Genomic DNA, 18,612 nt, shown 5'->3' on the forward strand with positions numbered 1-18,612 from the left:
TCTGGTTAAGCTAAACCAATGTCTTTCCAACAGCATCCTTTGGAAAGTTACAGTTAAAAATACAGATGAAAGGACATCTTATGTGCATTCATACTACATGATAGAATCATGTTACATTAAGAACTCAATATAATCCTTCAGTACAATTTATTAGTAAACAAGAAAAACATCCATAACACCACACTTTACATAGGGTACTTACACCTTTTAGAAACTAGTAAAGACCATCAACCTGCCAATCAAAGCATGATGGGGCCACAAGTCCAGAAAAGATGCCACATCCATGGAGTCTTAGCATTAGCTGCAAACACAGTTCTCCCACATTCTCCTGGCCTTGAACCCTGTGCGCTTCTCAGATACAGCCCCTCTTCTAGCAGGAGGGGTCCTTTGCCTCTCAGGCTCCTTCACTGGGTTAGTTTTAGTGTCACTCCTCACATTAGAAATGCAACAGCTCTTAAGATGCTTTGCGGCCATGGTGCAGACCCCTTGAGAACACGCCAGGCCACCCAGACTCCAGTCCTGGAGTTGCCTCCATAACATGCAGCACACACCCTCTGTGTCAGCCACCCACATGGAGAGACTCTGCTCAGCTCCAAGCGGTGCACTGACGTAGACTTCCTAAGTCTGCAGCAGCAAGGTCACGGACACCTTGTGTGGACTCCTCAGGATCTGATCTCTCTCTCCTCCTTGGAGCTGCATCCTCCAAAGCTATCAGGTCCTGACATGAATTTCCTATCTGACCATCTCCCAGTTCCCCTAGTCATCTTGCATGGACCAACCTGAAGGCTTCCTCTGCTTCTGGGAAACATGCAAAAATTCTCCTCTTTCCATAAATAGTTCTTCGAAAATTACATATGGGGCAGAACTTATAATCTATAAGAAGAGCCAAAATAGCCAAAAACATTTTTTTTCGTTGATGAGGATCTAAACAAAGCAATTCTTTCCTATCACCGCATGCCAATTAACCATATATGTTTGGCACTGCCAAACTCAGTCTAAGTCTCAGTCATTAGAAGAATACGATAAAAAACAAACTCTGCATAACAAAGCTACTGTAAAGTCCACTGTAAATGGACTACTACATGTATAAAAAATATTCTGTCTATAAACATGTATGCTTTTCTCTAGAATTTACCAAAACATGATCAATATTATTAATAAAGCAACTAAATGAAGCATTTACCACAGGAGAGAAGGGAAAAAAAAATGGAGATATGGGAGTATGGTTCTATTTTAGATTGGGTGGTCACAGAGTCTTTCTGATGACAAGACATCTGAGACACCTGAACGGAGTAAGGGACCAAGTCCTAGGATCATCTGGGAAAGTGAGTTCTAAGCAAAGACCCTAAAGCAAAAGCTTATTTGGGGTGTTAGAACAGGAGTCAGCAAACCATGGCCCACCACCTGGTTTTATAAATAAAGTTTTATTGACACACTTATTTGTTCACATATGTTCTATGGCTGCTTTTGCTCTACAATGGCAAGCTGAGTAGTCATGATAAAGGCAGTATGCCAACGAAGACTATTTACTGTCTAGTCCTTTACAGAAAAAGTATGCCAAACCCCCACGTCGAATGAACATGAATGAGGTGAATGTAACTGGGAGAGGCAGGCAGGGGCCAGACCACTTATGGCCTGGTAGGGTAAAACCACCTAAACCACCACTGACCAAACAAAGACATGTCTCCAAGGTTTAGGAGTGCAGATATCATTTACAAATTGGGGTTCAAAGGCTCCTCTTCACGGACATGCTCCAGGGTGTCCATGTGACCTCTGCTTTATTGCCAGTCCCCAGGTTCTCAGACTTTTCCCTTGTGACATTGATGTGCACACCTGAAAGGCTCCTGTGAACACATCCACGATAGACCCAGGCAAGTGAGGAGATTTACAGCACAAGGGTAAACTTGTAGGTGCACTAATAAAATTGCAAAAGGAACATTCACAAATAATGATTTGTTACAAATTACTTTGATACAAACCTAATATTTTAGAGTATGTGACAAGACAAAATTAGAATGACTGCTACAGATTATGTTTTCTAGCATTTTTTTCATTCAACAAAATTCCACTGATATAAAATGTATTCAGGATTTCCGGTCAAGATGGCAGAGTAGTAGGACCATGAGCTCACCTCTCCTCGCAACTATAACAAAACCACAACTGACTGCTACACAACTATCAAAAAAACAAACAAACAAACTGGAATCTAGCAAAAAAGATCTTCTTCAACAGTAAATATAAAGAGGGAACCACAAGGCAATCTATCCAAGAAAGAGTTTAGAGCAATGATGGTGAAGATGTTCAGAGAACTCAGAAGGAGTACAGATGCACAGGAGGAAGTTTTTAGCAAGGAGCTGGAAATTATAAAGAATACCCAAACAGAGTTGAAGAATATACTGAAATGAATAACACACTAGAAGGATCAAAGAATAGACTAAATGAGGCAGAATGAATCAGTGAGCTAGAAGACAGATTAGTGGAAATAACTACTGTAGAACAGAAAAGAAGGAACAAGAATGAAAAGAAATGAGGATAGTTTAAGAGAACTCTGGGACAACACAAAGGACACTAATATTCACATTATAGGGGTCCCAGAAAGAGAAAAGAGAGAGAGAAAGAACCCAAGAAAAATTTTAAAGAGTTAATAACTGAAAACTTCCCTAACTTGGGAAAGGAAACAGTCACCCAAGTCCAGGAAGCAGAGAGTTCTACACAGTATCAACACAAAGAGGAACACACTGAGGCACATACTAATCAAACTGACAAAAATTAAGGATAAGGAGAAAATATTAAAATCAGCAAGAGAAAAGCAACAAATAACATCCAAGGGAACTCTCATAAGGTTATCAGCTGATTTTTCAGCAGAAACTCTACAGGCCAGAAAAGAGTGGCACGATATATTGAAAGTGATGAAACTTTCCAAATTATCAAGAGAAACACGCATGTAAAAGGAAACAAAACAGGGAAATCAGACAGTAAAAGAAGCACTATAAACAGAAAACATAACATAAATTGTGAGGATATAAATAAGATTTCAATAAATATAAATGAGCTAAACTCAATTAATAAAAAAAATTTTCATAATGGATGATAAAGCAAAACCCAATTATTCCATATATACAAGCAACACACCTACTAAAAATAACTCAGGCTGAAAAACCAAGTGTGGACAGAGGCATACTTGGCAAATGCAAACAAAAAAGCAGGTGACCAAATCTTAATATCAGATAAGGAGAAATTCAAGGCAGAAAGCAATAATAAAAATAAGATTTTTTTTTATAATGACAAAAGGGGACAATCTATAATAAAGACATAAAAATAAGCTTTTATGTATTCCAAAATCGGAATTTTGGAAAATTGCTTAAAAATCTCAGAAACTGCTCAAAAATACTATAATCTCATGAAAATTACTTAACATCTCACAAAAATAAAGTAAAATATTAGCAAACAATCCTATAAGTATATTAAAAGAATAGTTCATTTCAATCAAGGATCTTTTATTCCAGGAGTAAAAGGATGGTTCAGTATGAGTAAATCTGCAACATAATTACATTAATTGATCAAAGAGGAAAAAAATCACATAATCAAATCTCCACTGCACTGAATTTCCTGAAATTCAACATCCATTCTTAAGAGGAAAAAACACCATTTAATAAGTACAGATGAATAATTCCTTGAGATATATGTCCATCCATCTATTTACCCCAAAGCCATGTGTAAGGGGAAAATACTACAGCATACTCATTAAAGTCAAGAACACAAAAAAGATATTATTCACTATTATTCTGATTTAACATTTTTCTGGATGTTCTAGCCAATGTCATTCAACAAAGAGAAAAAAACAAGAAGTGTAAAAATTGGAGAAAGAGGTGCTAAATTTCACACTATCTGAAGAGAAAATAATTGCCTATATGGAAAGTCCAGGAGAATCAACAGAAAACCATTATAATTAGTAAGAAAATTCAGTAAAGAGCAAGAGCTGGTACAAAATCAATACACCAAAATCAACAGTCTTCATATGTATGTCACAACTAGTTGGAAGAAATAATGGAAGTCCTCAGCTGTTTTCCCCATGCATGCTATTCCCTTTCATGATTATCGCCTTTTCCCCAAGTGGTTTCTTATGAGCGAAATGCTACTTCCTTTGCCCTGCCTTCTTTCCTGGGAAGTACCTGATGTGCCTTCAAATTCACTGACCTGTCACCACCTCCAGGAAGCCCTCCCTGACTCTGTAAGTGTTTTGATATCCCCTTTCTGTGCTCTGGCCCTTGTTTGTCAAAGGGCTCACTACATGGTACTGTCACTGTCAGATTATTAGCTGCCTTCCCCAATCTGACTGTAAGATCCTTGAGAAAAGAAACTTTGTCTGCATTATCTCCGCGCGCTCAGAGGCCAGCACCAGGCCTGGCAAAGATGAGGTGTTCCGTCAAAGTCCACAGCAGATACTATGTTAGGCTTTTGGTTCTTTTCGTAAGAAATCATGACATGAAGACAGCTAAAAGGATAATAGAAGGACAGATGGATAAATAGATTGGGAGAGGCATGATAGAGTCAAGTAAGTTGAAAAAGTAGGTGCTGGTTAGTAGTTTACTAGACCTCATTTGTGACCTTTACGGACTGTAATTCTTTCATTGATGAAAGAATGAATTTGGTATAAAAAATGTATTTGGTAAAGTGCTATCCAAAACTGTCAAGTTGATGAATGCATAAATGTATTCGTTCTAAAAACAAATGGATACAGAGTTTATTTGGTTCCTTTTCTAAAATATTTGTAAATTTTGTTGTGTTGACTTTTAGGATATTATTATCCTTTAGTTTTTAATTATCATGATCGTTAATATTATTGGTTTACCCCAATGAAAACCTTCTACTTTAATATAAAAAGTAGAATGTATGAACATACTTCATAAGCCAACAATTTTGCCATAATGTCAGTATGTGTTAACAAAATCTTAAAAGATAGCTGAATAAAAAATATGTAAACATTTTCACCAATGGGGGAGAAAAAGATTAACTGCTCCATAAATGAATGGATGGATGAATGGATGACACAGAGAATGCCTGTCTCCACATGTGACCTTTTAAAAATGGAAATTGGATCATGGTATTCTCTCCTGAAAACTTCAAATGCACGTTAATAAAGCCTAAATTCCTAAAAAAAGAAAGCAAAGGGATTTGTATAGCATGCTGTCATGTGTGGACTTGAGAAAGAACAAACAGGACGGTGGGAGGGAGACTTTCTCAGTGTATATCCTATGGACATCTTGAACTCTAGAATATATGCATCAACTATAAAAATAAAGGGGGAAGGGTATAGCTCAAGTGGTAGAGCGCATGCTCAGCATGCAATGAGGTCCTGGGTTTAATCCCCAGTAAATCTTCCAAGTGGAAATCAATGAGGAAACCTAATTACCTCACCCTCAAAAAACTATAAAAATAAAATACTTTATTCTTTCTTACATTCCCAAAATGTTCTAAAATGAGCATGTGCTTCTTTTTGTAATAATTGTTCTTAAGACTTCAAAAAATAAAGCATCTTTAATTATTATACAGTCTTTGGAGTTAATTCCTAATTGTTTAAAAGCTATATGTGTGAAAAAAAAAAAGCCATATGTGTGTTTTTCTCTAGCTTTGCTTTCCAATAAACAGTTTGAAAAACAGCAACCTTGTTGCCTCCTTTAAAAATACACACCCATCTGTCTTTGCTTGTTTCTAATAATCACTAAGTTTTCTTCCTATTTTAACATTTATGATTTATATCATTGGTTCTTGATCTTTAGTGAGCTGGAGTTTACCCTGGGGAGGTTATTAAAATGCAAAATCTCATGGTCCTGCCCACAGACATTCTGAGTCATGAGTCTGGGTGGAATCTGCATTTTAATATTATCTCAGGAGATTCCAATGCAGGTAGTCCTAGACCACACCTTTTAAAATATTAATTCATGGCATGAAGAAACAGTGCTTTTCATAGGAAAGTGACAATTCTACATAGCGTAACAGTCAGATTTGAAAATGGTCTCTCCTGATGACTCTTCCCCCAATACACACACACACACATACACACACGCTACTTATACATTTACAGGCCTCTGTATTTTGCTATATGTCTTATAGTCTGGTTCTTTGTGCACTCACCTTGTCTTCTCTCTAGCTTTCTGAGAGTGAGGTCCAAGTCTTTATCCAGCCCAGTGCCCCAATGTTGTGAAATAAAAGTATATGTGACAGAAACCAAAGCATACAGTTCAAATTTTACTTTCTTTGGCTTAGGGATCAAATTTCTCTGCCAGCTGTGTAAGTTCCTAGTCTTTTTCCCCCTACGGGGCTCAGAGCTAACCCCTCGACAGCAGGACTGCCTGCTAAGTCTAGAGAGGGACTGTTTTATTTTAAAATATGTGTATAAATCACTCTCGTAGTTTTCTGTGCCTTTCCCAGGACCTCTGATGAGCCCTTTCCTCTCTAAATCTTAAAGTGAAAAGAATGCCTGAAAAAGCGGCACAAGTGGTTCAGATAAACATTCCAGTGGCTTTTCCACATTACATTAACTGTGATGTGAAGGGACCCAGGATTTATAGTGGCAGCTCTATGCTACCCCCTGGTGGCAAGATGCTCCGTGGCATCCCAGCCCACCAACTGGACATTCACCACTGTCCAGACCTTGTGCCCTCAGAATGGGTCAGGACTCGTGTGAAAGTGACTGTCCCAGAGGTACAGTTCGGATGATTTAGCCCAAATAACAGAGAAGACTAAGAGGACTGACTAATGGTTTACCAGTCTGGACGATGCTCTGTGTCCACTGAGATTAGAATAAGAAGAAATACCCTGGGGTGGCTCAAGTTCTTTCGTAAAGGACTTCCTAAGATGTGCCTGAATCTTGTACCTGGATTATTCTTCTTTCTGGACCACTAGGAAAAAAATTTTAGTCAGGAATAAATGCAGCCCAGCCCAAGGCAGGGGGATACATCTGATGGCATTCTGGGGTCTCTTCCAGCCCTGCAAGTAGAGGCTCCTTTAACAGTCCCTGTGAATAGGCAAGATGCGATAATGTGAATAAAAGCAAAAACCAAATTGCTTGTAAGACTCGGACAAAAACGACCTCATCCTTGCACACGGCTATCACAGGGTCTGAACACATTCCTGGGATTTCAAGTTCCCTGATGACAGAAGCAGCCTTTAATGGAAGCTGCTTGCTGGGCTAATGGTCAGGCCCTGAGTGGAAATTCTGAGATCAATAGGCCTTTCTAAATTCAGGAAATCAAGACTGCGCCTAGAGCTTAATGGCTAATAAGAACAGCAAATACATACCATCCTTTCCTGTCTTCCCTGCTAGGCATTTAATTGGCTCACATCCCACTTTTCCTAGAAGTTAATGCTGTCATCACCTGCAAGCTCTGGGAAGACGGGAGCAAGGTAAAGTGGCAAAATGCTCACAGCAAATCCCACAAAAGGTGGGTTTAAGGCACTCCAGGCTCCATGTCATTATAAACGGCTATATTTTCAAACAATGCTAGTGAGGTCCACTCTAAAGTTAAGTCTCTTCCATGCTTAAGAGAAGTCTCTACTTTGCTGGGATTGCTAACTGGACCAAATATTCCTAATTCAGAGTTACAGGTAATTTGTTTTAGGTAAAAGCTTGAATTATACATTTTTAAAATGCTAATGAATTCTTTCCTAAAACAATGCTCACTTATTGCCCTGGGCAATGCAGTGAATCTTTGATCAGGGAGGGATATTTCTTCTTTGTATTTGGCTTTTGTGAAATGGAAAAGACCAAGTAAAATAACAAGGAGATGAAGAAGGCCTTAAGAAAATAAATCAGGAAACAAAATCATGTATCTTAAATACAATCGAAACCTGCAAGTTTAGTAGGGATTCTTCTGTTTCCCGTACTTTCCACCAGTCCAGCTCAGACAGGACTCATGGAAAAGACTTCCTTATGAACTAAAGGGAACTTCTGCTCAATGGATGACTCTCAGGGACAGCAAACTCCCAATCAGCAAAGGGCTGGAGAGAGGAGCAATGCAAGTCAGAAGAACTTTCAACAAGGGCCACAAAGCATGACTCATGAGCACATCCCCTCTGTGCTCCTCCAACAACTAAAACTTCTCTCACTCTATTGCTGGCACTGCTTGTTTTATTCTGTCCACCACCCCATTCCCAGTTACATTATATGCTCTGAGAACTGGGAAAATGCCTACTTTTTTCATCATCATATCTCAAGTACCTAGTAGAGTGTTGACATTCAAGGAATGAAAGTTAAATTTAAATTAAGATTTTTGTAAGTAAATCATGCAAGAATGGAAAAAGAATTAACAATAGATCTCCATTGTTTAGTCCTGTCTCATAAATATTAAAGTTACTTTCACCATGTAAGAATTAATAACTGAATTCTGAAGTTGAAAAACTAATGAAGAATCATTCATGTCTTAGAATCTGAAGTTTGGAGAAAACTATTGCTTTAAAAACTAAAAAACTCTTACTGATCAGTTTGATTTGTAAAAAAATAAAAGTATTTAATGGCTTGCTTTGCCCAATTTTAATGAGCCCACACTCTAACTTTGTGCTGGAAGAGCAAGGAACACAAAGTGTGGCCGATTACCACTATTTACATAATTTCTCCCCAGAGGCCCCTGGTCAAAGGCACTGCTTACCCTAAAGCCATCAGAACATAAGAAATAACCCAAGCAGCCAGTAAGTAAGTCTAGCATTCCACCTCCAGAACACTTTTATACGTACTGAAGAATTTTTTCTTGATGAATTCATCATTAATAACCATTTATCAAATCTACCAATATTGACTTTGTGTAATCTTCTCCCTGCACCTGGAACTTAGAACTTTGTCTTCTCTTATCTGCCCTCACTGAGTGGAGGCAGGATAACCGAGGTGTGTGGGATATGGTGATGGGCAATGGGGATCTGTTTCTGAGAAGCAGATGTTTCCACAACCATTAAAAGCAAGACATAAGGCAGGAAAACACACACACACACACACACACACACACACACACACACACACACACACACCCAAATTACCACCAAAAATTTGCAACTTACACTTTCCTGGAAAAAAATGCTATAAATATGATATGAAAATACTTACAGAGAACATTTAATGTGTAGTCCTGATACACCAAGCCATTACTTCAAAGAGGTGGATATTTTAAACAGTTATCTCCCCAACATACTTCTAGTGCTCTGAAAGTCACCTCTACCAAATAAAGAGAGACAGGTCTCCCTTCTTGAGTATGTAAATTTTTATAAACTGCATTAGACCCACTGTGAGTATCTTTCCGGGAGTTTCACCAAAAGCGAAAAGAAGTTCTGATATAAAACTGCAGCAGGAGACCAGGGAAAGAATGGAGAATTGCGGGGTCCTTAGTTTGTCCTTAGTCTTGGGAACCTGAAATCAAACCTACAAGTCCACGCCCCGCGGAGGGAAGAGGGCCCTGGGAGGCTAGCTGACAGCACGGCTGGGTCCTATCTTCCAACCAGGGGTCTGAACTGCAGCTCGCGCTCCAGCTGCTCTGCAGTCAGGGTGCCCTGGATGGCCTCGCAGCCTGGGTTGAACACCGAGTAGGCGCTCTTCTCCCCCTCCGTCTTCTCCTCGGGGCCTCGTGTCCCCACATACATCCAGTAGAACAGGGACAGGACAAAATAGGCCAGGCCAAATTCCAATTCCACAAACAGTCCCAGCAGGACCAACCAGAGGAGCACCTTCAGGAAGGTGATGTTAGTCAGGAAAGACTGGTCCCGCGGGGGCGGCGGAGGCGCGACTGCATTCCGCCGTGGCTGGGATGCTCGGCTCCCAGGCTCAGCCGCTCCCTAGGACACACAAACAAACCAAGGTGAGAATCAAGATAATGGGGCCAGACAGGCAAAACCGATCTGTAGAGGCAGCTGTCCTAGCTCGGGAAGGCTTCCAGCTTGTGGGTTTCTATTTTCTTGCCCCACTCTCTAAAACAACTGTCTCCAAGGAGCTCGTGTGCTCTGACTGATTCAAAACTGATCAGCACTTGTTAAGATGTGATCCGAAGAAAACCTTACAGCGTTCAGATGGGTTCCCTCCCATCTGAGGGAGACATTTCCTCAGATTAGTCTGCTGCTAACAGGAGCTAATATGAGCTCTATAAGGAAACTCCCGGGTAATTGACAATGCAGTCGATGGGGATCCAGTATACAGAATCCATGTTTGTTGATTTGATTAGATGAGCTAAATTTTTGTGAGTGACATGATTCTAAAATGAGGGCTATACCAGAAACAGGCTATACCTCTTCCACATATTGACAAAAAAAAAAAATCACTGTTACAGCCACAACATTTCCATCCCCTGTGACCATCCTACACACCCCCCAGACCAAGGCAGGGTCTCCTAACTGGACTCCCCACCTCCTAACTCTTTCCTCTCCAAACCATCCTACCTAGAGTTGCTAAGTGGATCTCCTAAAACACGCATCAACCTCTTGCTCATAAACCTTAGGCAAATTTTTATTGCCTGCTAGTTAAATTTTAAACTCCTTGGGCTGGAATCCAAGGCCTTGCTTTCACTCAGCAGACAGAAATGCCGGAACACAGGCCCCTGCTCTGGGTGCTAATGGGAGACACAGGTATTCAGGGAGCTTTAGGGAGCTTGATCTCCAGTCCAGTTATTTTCCAAACTTTTTTGGGTATGACCCAATAAGAAATACATTTTATACTGCAACCCAGCATATATATGTATATAAAAATATATACACAAACACACATATAAATAAAAGGAAAAAAACTTTCACAAATCAACAAATACCTTCATTACATATGAAGTTCTACTTTTCTATTCTATTTTTTAAATTTAGTTTTAACAGAGGACTAGATCCTCTAAATTGACATCACCACCCACTAGTGAGTCATGACTTGCAGTTTTTAAAACAGTAGTCTAAAAAGTTTCCTGTACAACATGATCCCATAATCAATTGCTCTGTAAGTGAACCCTCTGCCCCAGTTCAACTGGTCTTACTGCCAGAGACACTGCCCCTCTGTGGCCCAGAATACCTCTGCTTCCTCACCATTCCTCAGCTCCTGGCCTCCTCCAAGCAAGCACGCTGGGCGAACCATGCATGCCTGACTTCCTGGGCCATCATGGAGGGGGCCTCCCTCTGCCTCCCAGAGCTCTAACCAGCTCTCTTTCTCATGGAGCACCAAACTGTTTGTCACTCAAGGGTGTCTCTTTTCATATAGGTCACACGTTTCCCTAGGTTGTTACCACGAGGCCACGTGCTGCCACTGAGTATCTTTTGGTGTCTCCAGAGCCAAATACAGCACCCCACACACAGGTTCTCAGTTCACAGCAGAACTTCTAGTTCATTTATTCAGTTATATCCCTTATTCTTTACATGGCAACTTAAAAGGGACCACAAATATTATTTAAGTCTCGATAAAAAATACAGGTCATCTGATTTCTGTTGCTTCAGAAATTCTATATTGTATAGAAACTATATTGTCAGAAACTATATATTTTTTGGCACCAACATTGTAATGATTATCTTTTAAATTAGATTGGAAAGGCCCTTAACATATCATCAGCAACAACCCCCACCACATACACACGCACATTTATTAAATAAATGTCCCTTTCAGATTTGACTAGTGTGCACAATAGGGAAATCACTAAAGGTCTTAGCAGGGAACTAATATAATCCGATTAATATTTCAGACTACTCTGGTTGCCAGGCAGAGAATGTGCTGCAAGAGTAGAAGCAGGGAAATTGTTAGTAGCTCATGCAGGAGGCCCAACAAGAAAGCACACAGAGATTAGGCTGGTGACACAGAAGTCAGAGAGAAATGATGGATTGATGGCTACAGAATACATTTTGAAAGTGTATGACTTGAAATTCACAGTAAGCTGAATTTACTTTATTATTGAGGGAGTATAACAAGAATAATGACTATGCCACCATTTACTGAGTGCCTTCAAGATGCCTGATCTCCTATAATCCAGAAGGCAGGCATTATTATTCCCAATTTACTGATAAAGAAATGCTAAGATGTTAAGTAACTCCCCTAAAGTCACACAGCTAGTCATGAGCAGAAATGAAGCTGGTCTAGGATCCTAGGATGGTCTCCCTCCAAAGCCCTTTACTTAATTAGGGACCTTTAAGGGGGATGATAAGGGGAAGGGTTAGATGGGGTAGGGTGGGGGTGTTATCCAAACTGGCAAAGGGAACAAACAAGGGAGAGGTGGCACAGGGAAATCCCTCTGCCTCGTTTGGCATTTGTTTTAATACCAGTGTATCTGCTGCTGTAAAAGTTGTGTGTGGAAGCATTTGTGGTCATCACAGCACATATGGCGCATTTTAGGGAAGGTACTTCATGCCTCAAATACCAAGCTGCTCCCCACCTCAGGGCCTTTGCACTTGTGGTTCCCTCTGAGAGGAAAGCCCCGTCCCCTCTTCTACAAACCTCAGCAGAAACATCACCACGTGTGCTCTTGGCCTTGTCTCCAGGTATCTGCAAGAGTGGTTCCTTCTCATGAAAATGGTGAGATCACCTTCTCACTGAGGTCCTCCCTGCCCAACCAATTTAAAGTAGCACTCTACACCCTCACCTCCAATTCACTATCACAGCACCCTGGGTTTCTTTCCCCTTCTATAGCATTCTTCATTCTGTTTTTTCCTTTATGGCATGCCATCCCCAGGCTCCCCAGCTCAGAGGCCAGCTCTTTGAGAGAGGGGCTTCATCTTTACAACACTGGCTCCCAGGATAAAGGACAGTAGCTGGGACATAGTAAGCACATGCTAGGATTTTACTGAATGAATGAATAATGGTGAGGAAAAGGGAGAAATGAAAAGATGACTCCTGGATTTGAGGAGGTGATGCAAAGGCTGCGCTTGGGCAGGTGACGCCAAAGAAGGAGAGCATTTGAGCAGTGGGCCCACCTGAGCCAAGGCTTGGAGGGGAGGCACTGCAGGGTGAGTGTGGGCAATGGACCTTGAGGCTAGACAATAGCACTGGGGGCTGGCATGGGATATGCCTGAGGAGGGAGATGGGGGTTTCAGCAGGATTTAAATACATATATATATATTTAAATATATATATACACACAGAGGTATTTTTGTCCTAATGTGGCAGAATCACGTCAGACTGAACTATTTTATTTGGAGAGACTGCTTCTCCCCAGGCTAAATTCGAGAGTGAGGGAAGGAGGAGGTGGATGCTTCCTTATCAATAGCTAGCAAAAAGAAGCAATTACAAATAGAAGGCTAAAGAAATCTCTGACAAAACACTGTGAGCCGCCAATATTATTAGGTAGAGATAGGCGGTAGATTAGAGAAAAAAATTTAATGAGAATTTCACACCAGAGCAAACCCAGGAATGATAACCGAGTCAATGAAAATGAGCTTAACACAGAGTCCCTTATGAAAAACAGAGTAATTAATAAGCACTGGAGGTCCAGAACTTCCTCTCATGCTTTTGTCAAGCCATCAGCTTTTGGGTTTTTAATAATGGAAACTTTCTCAAAGTTCAGTTTCATTGGGTCCAATTCAATGATCTCATATACCTTTGGAAATGAGACATACAGTTAAAATCTCATTGTGTGGGTTAGATGCTATTTTTAACTGTGGGGAGGAAAAAGGTAGAGGAAATGGATTCTAAAATCCTAAGCAATTGTGCTCAGTGAATTTTAATTAACGATAAAGTCATCCTGGGACAAACTGCATGCAAGGAAATGGATTGTTTGAACTCTGCTGCACTCTCTTTCTATGTGTCATGGAGAATAATATCTAATCCAAACTGAGTAACAGTAAGTTCTCCTTGATTAAAAAAGAAAAAAAATCGGGGAGGGGAAGGGTATAGCTCAGTGGTAGAGTGTAGCTTAGCATATATGAGGTCCTGGGTTCAATCCCAGTACCTCCATTAAAATAAGTAAATAAATCTACTACCCCCCCAAACAAAAACAATACCAACCAACCAACCAACCAACCAACCAACCAACCAACCAACCAACCAATAAATAAATAAATAAATAAATAAATAAATAAATAAATAAATAAATGAAATTTCCTTAAAAACAGATGTGGCAGGCGAAATGATAAATGAACTTAAGAGGAATGTTCTTAAGAGGAGTAAGGTGCACTTCTGCTCCAGCACATTTAATTTTCAAAAGGAATTTTTGGCTCTTCTTGCATTTAGGAGGTACAAAGGCCTTGTCACAGATTGCCTTACAGATTTCCCCTTGATGATTTGTCCTGTATTCCCACAGAGATACTCCAATTTCACATGCAACCCACCTTGCCACTTTACTCATGAGCAAAAGCAATGAAGATACAAAGAGATGTGAATAAGAGATTATCGAAAAGCTATCATGCTAATCTACATACTGTTTTTGCCTTGAACATTCATTGTTGAACTTGAACAGACTTCTCCAGTTTAATAGCGATGCACAAGTACATGCCACCACTGGCAGTTCGTTACCACACTTCCGCGAGTTTTGTATTCAAATACCATTTTTATACAATCGCGCAGGCTATTTGGGTGACTAGATGCAATGTGGCCCAGGTGCGAAATCAAAAGACGCCTTAATTACTGCCACGTTTTATCAGTACACAATTAGACCTTTTACCCGCCATTAGCAGAGGCTTGTGGCTCAACACGGTTGTGGAGAGATTTCCCAAAGCCACGGAGAGGCACAACGATAACTCAACTCGCTGTGAATAACTCAAGAGCAGAGGAGCTTTCTTCCAGGACCCCAGACCCTCGCTTCCCGCCTGGAATCAGGAGCTGCGTGGGTCGCGGGCTGGAAAGAAAACGTCAAAGCCACTTATCAGAGCCCAGACTTGCGGCAGGAGACGCGAGGCCCCGCCCCAGAGCTGAAGGACGGTGCCAACAGCCCCGCCCCGCCAGCGAAGACCGGGCCGGGAACCAGCGGAGGGGGCGCGGCCTGCGGGCCGGGCCGCTCCCCCAAGGGGGCGGGGCCTGTAGGCCACCACCTGCTGGCGGGGGCGGGGCCTCGGCCGGAGTTACGTGAGAGGCCACGTCGGCGGCCCTGAAGCAAGTTTCTCGGAGGCGAGACCTCCCTCTTCTCACCTGAGTAAAGCTGGGCTGGGCCTGGCCACTCGCAGGTATCCACACCAGGAACCGTTTTAGCCAGCCTGGGGCTGCTTTTGGAGTCGCAGCTGCTTCCGCCTTCTCTCCCGAGGTTGGTGCTCTCTGGCTCGAAGTGCTAGGTTCGGCTGCCAGCCCCGCTCGTTTCCGGGACGCCCGGAACTCAGCTAACCGCTGCTCCATGGCACGCGCCGGGGAGGGCGCGCTCGCCCAAGGGGCGTCGGTACCCGGTTTGCCCGGCGCCAGGCTGCAGTGCGCCTGCGTAGCGGCCCCTTTCTGCTGCGCGTGCGCACTGAGGGCCCGGGGCCCGGCGTGCGCTGTTTGTGAAGTTCCGTAGGCTGTGTGTACAGCGAGTTGTCCCCCTACAAACGTATGGACGCTGTGTCCACCTCCTCAAGCTACGTGGTTAAGAATCTAAAGCATAAAGGTTGTCTCATTGTTCCCCCTCTCGGCCCAGGCTCCTCTGAGGGAAGCTCTGCCGTGATCCAGACCTTGAAGAAGGCCCATGATCTGTGGGAGGTTCTGGCGTCAAAAGGAAGGCAGGATACAGCTTACCCTTTTCCTTTTAACGGTGCGCCAGTCTTTGCCCTTTGGAGGGTGGCATTCTAACGGATAACATGGCAGGCAGGCTGTGCAGACCTCTCATTGCTCTGCCACATTGGAAACTACCTGTTGATGTGTCTAGATAGGCCAGAAACTTAAGACAAAACTTTTATTGGGGTGCAACTTAAAATATACGTATCTTAAGTGTTTGGCTCAATAGGTTTATATTTATGCGTACACCTACATAACTACTACCCAGATAACGTTTCTAGTACGCTGGGGGCTCCCTTGTGCTCTCTTCCAGTCACACTCACCCAAAGGTCATAATTCAGGTCAGGGACTGTAAGATTTTAAAACTCTAAGCATCTAGCTAAATGCCACTCACATAATTGAGATGCAACTATTTCTTGGATCTTGCTGAGTTTGAGTCAAGAAACTAGATGAACTAGAATGGAGTCTTTCATTCATTTAGCAAATATTTATCAAGAGCCTGCTATGTGTCATGTATGGTACCAGGGACACTGGGGTGAAAAAAACCCCTTGTTTCGTAGCACTTAACATTCTAGATTGGAAAGAGAAATGCATAATTACATGTTTATATTTAATGTAATGCCGGGTACTGATCAGTGCTATGAAGAAAAGTAAAATAAGGAATAGGGTTGGTGGGGCTGTTTACAGCTAAAAACCAGGGAAGACTTCTCTGACACGTTGTCATTTGAGCAGAGGCCTAAATGTAAATGAAATGACCGGTGGAGGCAAGTAGATATCTGGAGAAGAGTGTTTCCATCATAGGAAACAGCAAGTGCCTTTATACTCTGTTCTGTGTGTGATAGTTAGCAACTGGAGGATTTTAGGTAGGAGATGACATGATATGACATATCTTTAAAGGATCACACTGACTGCTGGAGGTGGGGCCCTACAGGAGAAGCCCGAGACCAGGGGCCCTTAAACAGGTAGAGAAGAGTGGGATGAGGATGAGAGGAGAAAACGGAGAATATCTAATGCCAAGTGCTAATGGCATGTATGGCTCCATCTTGCTTTGGTGACCTTATTTTCCCTTTGCTTTGTTTTCTGATTTAGTATCAATTTATTTTTGTCTCAGTGCTTTGTAAACCTCTTCAAATTCTTTTTTGAAGAGGTTGAAAAAATGGGATAAAGTAAAGATGAATGAGATGATCGTGAAGAATACATCCTGCCAAACTAGCTTCATTTCCTTTTTGGATAAGAGTATCAGACTAGTACATAAGAAGTATTCCAAAGTGTACTTATTGTGTGAATTTAAGTTTTATTATGAAATATTTGTGGGGGAAGGGTATAGCTCAGTGGTAGAGTATGTGCTTAGCATGCACGAGGACCTGGGTTCAATCCCCAGTACCTTCATTAAAATAAATAAATACCCCCCAACTCCCCCCCAAACTTTAAAAATATGTTGCACATACCAAGTTTCATATATATATATACACACACACATAATAAACATTTATGTAATGTGTATGTATATATCATAATCTGTAAATTTTAAGTAATAAAATACCCATGTGCCCTGTGATATATTAAGTATTTGGCCTGAATTCTTCACTCCTAGTATCCATGCCATGGAGAGTGTGCTTTCCCATTCTTTGACTTTGAACTCAATCATGCAAGTTGTTTTTGCCAAATGGCTGATGGCAGACATTATACAAGTAGTGGAGCTTGAAGTGTGTTTGTCCTATTGAGTGTGCCCTCTTAGTACTCTGCACTGCCATGAGGTCAACTTGCAACAGCTAGACAGCTGGTCCAAGAATAATGAGAGTTTTGTGGATATGGTCACCCAGCTGATCCACTAACCAGCTGAGCCCAGCCTAAAATAGCTGCCCCTGGCTTACCCAAGATGTATGAAAAAAGAGTGCTATTTTATATCACAGAAATTTTGTGGGTTTTGTTACTCAGAAAAAGCTACTCAAAAAAGAAAAAAAAAAAAAAAAAAGACATTCCTCTGTGTGCCTGTGGTCCATCCCTGACTCCTTCCCACCTCTTCAGTCTATTAATGTAGTGAGTTTTATTAATAGACTTTCTGTTAAACCATCCTACATTCCTGGAATAAACAAAACTCAGCCACTTTATAAAATATAGAATTCAAAGCTAGATCCAATTTGGTAATTTTTAAGGAATTTTGTATCTATGTTCATTAATGAGATTTTCCTGTAATTTTTTTCATGTACTGTTCTTGAAAGGTTTTGGTTTTAGGATTATACTAGCTTTATGAAATAAGCTGAAGTCTCCATCTCACCCTCACCCCCTGCATTTCCTAGAACAGTTTGAATAAAATAGGAATTAACTGATTCTTGAATATTTGATAAGAATTAGTAGTAAAACCATCTAGACCTGGTGTTTTCTTAGATCTGATAAATAAATGTAAGCTACAATTAAGTGGATTCATAGCTGGTCAACCCAGCCTTATCCAAAAAGTGTTAAGAAATGGATCAACATCAGTGTGTCCTATTTGATTTTTTAGGAGTGGCATGGATGAAAATATGAAAGACAATTTATCATATTTCAGGTGACAAAAATTTGATAGAAAGATCTACAATTACATCTTTATGGTAAAAAAATAAACTGAAACGAATTTGATTCAGTTTATCATAATTAAAGAGTTGTGGCAATGCTCAGCAGGAACTCTGCCTCCTAGATTTGCATGTATGTTTTTACATCTTTGTTTTTATTTCCTAATCATTGGTTTGAGAGCAGTTTGTCTCAGTAGTACTTGGAGCTTTTCCCTGACCCCAGACTCGGAAGGAGGGTCGTATGTGGCGGGTGCTTCGGCTGCTGTAGTCAATCCCATTGTCAGAGCAAGAGGCCCCCCACCATGCTGTCATGCTCTCTTTGGTCCTATTCCTGCAGGTGCCACATGTCATGTTCTGAGCACTGTGCTGTGTATGACAAGCCCTAGGAATATCCAGAGGAGAGTGACCTGGATAATGGTGTTTCTAGAGCAGGGTTTCTCGGCCTTGGTA

General features: G+C 41.3%; 1 protein-coding gene and 1 long non-coding RNA gene across 3 annotated transcripts in view; one reads left to right on the forward strand and one right to left on the reverse strand.

The window, feature by feature from the left end:
- Positions 1-1,096: 1,096 nt before the first annotated feature.
- On the reverse strand, positions 1,097-15,343 carry SAYSD1 (SAYSVFN motif domain containing 1). 2 transcript variants are annotated; one of them, XM_010977287.3, is made up of 3 exons: positions 15,059-15,343; positions 9,098-9,819; positions 1,097-1,915 (listed from the first exon to the last, which is right to left on the reverse strand). In XM_010977287.3, the coding sequence occupies exons 1-2, from the start codon at positions 15,257-15,259 to the stop codon at positions 9,475-9,477; spliced, it is 546 nt and encodes a 181-aa protein (XP_010975589.1). In that variant the 5' UTR covers positions 15,260-15,343; the 3' UTR covers positions 1,097-1,915; positions 9,098-9,474. The 2 variants fall into 2 exon arrangements, with proteins under 2 accessions (XP_010975589.1, XP_064332529.1); XM_064476459.1 differs by having other exon boundaries at positions 1,098-1,844.
- Positions 15,033-18,612, forward strand: part of LOC105086726 (uncharacterized) — a 49,395-nt gene continuing 45,815 nt past the window's right edge. Inside the window, exon 1 of the long non-coding RNA XR_836949.3 lies at positions 15,033-15,170. This is a non-coding gene — a long non-coding RNA (uncharacterized LOC105086726). The remainder of the gene's footprint in view (positions 15,171-18,612) is intronic.

This window comes from Camelus dromedarius, chromosome 19 (assembly GCF_036321535.1).
Source record: "Camelus dromedarius isolate mCamDro1 chromosome 19, mCamDro1.pat, whole genome shotgun sequence".
Lineage (NCBI taxonomy): Eukaryota > Metazoa > Chordata > Mammalia > Artiodactyla > Camelidae > Camelus > Camelus dromedarius.

Bases quoted from the DNA above. Each gene is read 5' to 3' on its own strand.
- SAYSD1 (XM_010977287.3), bottom strand. From the start codon at position 15,259: ATGGAGCAGCGGTTAGCTGAGTTCCGGGCGTCCCGGAAACGAGCGGGG. The intron at 9,820-15,058 runs GTGAGAAGAGGG...TGTGTGTCCTAG, and splicing joins CCCAGCCCAGCTTTACTCAG to GGAGCGGCTGAGCCTGGGAG.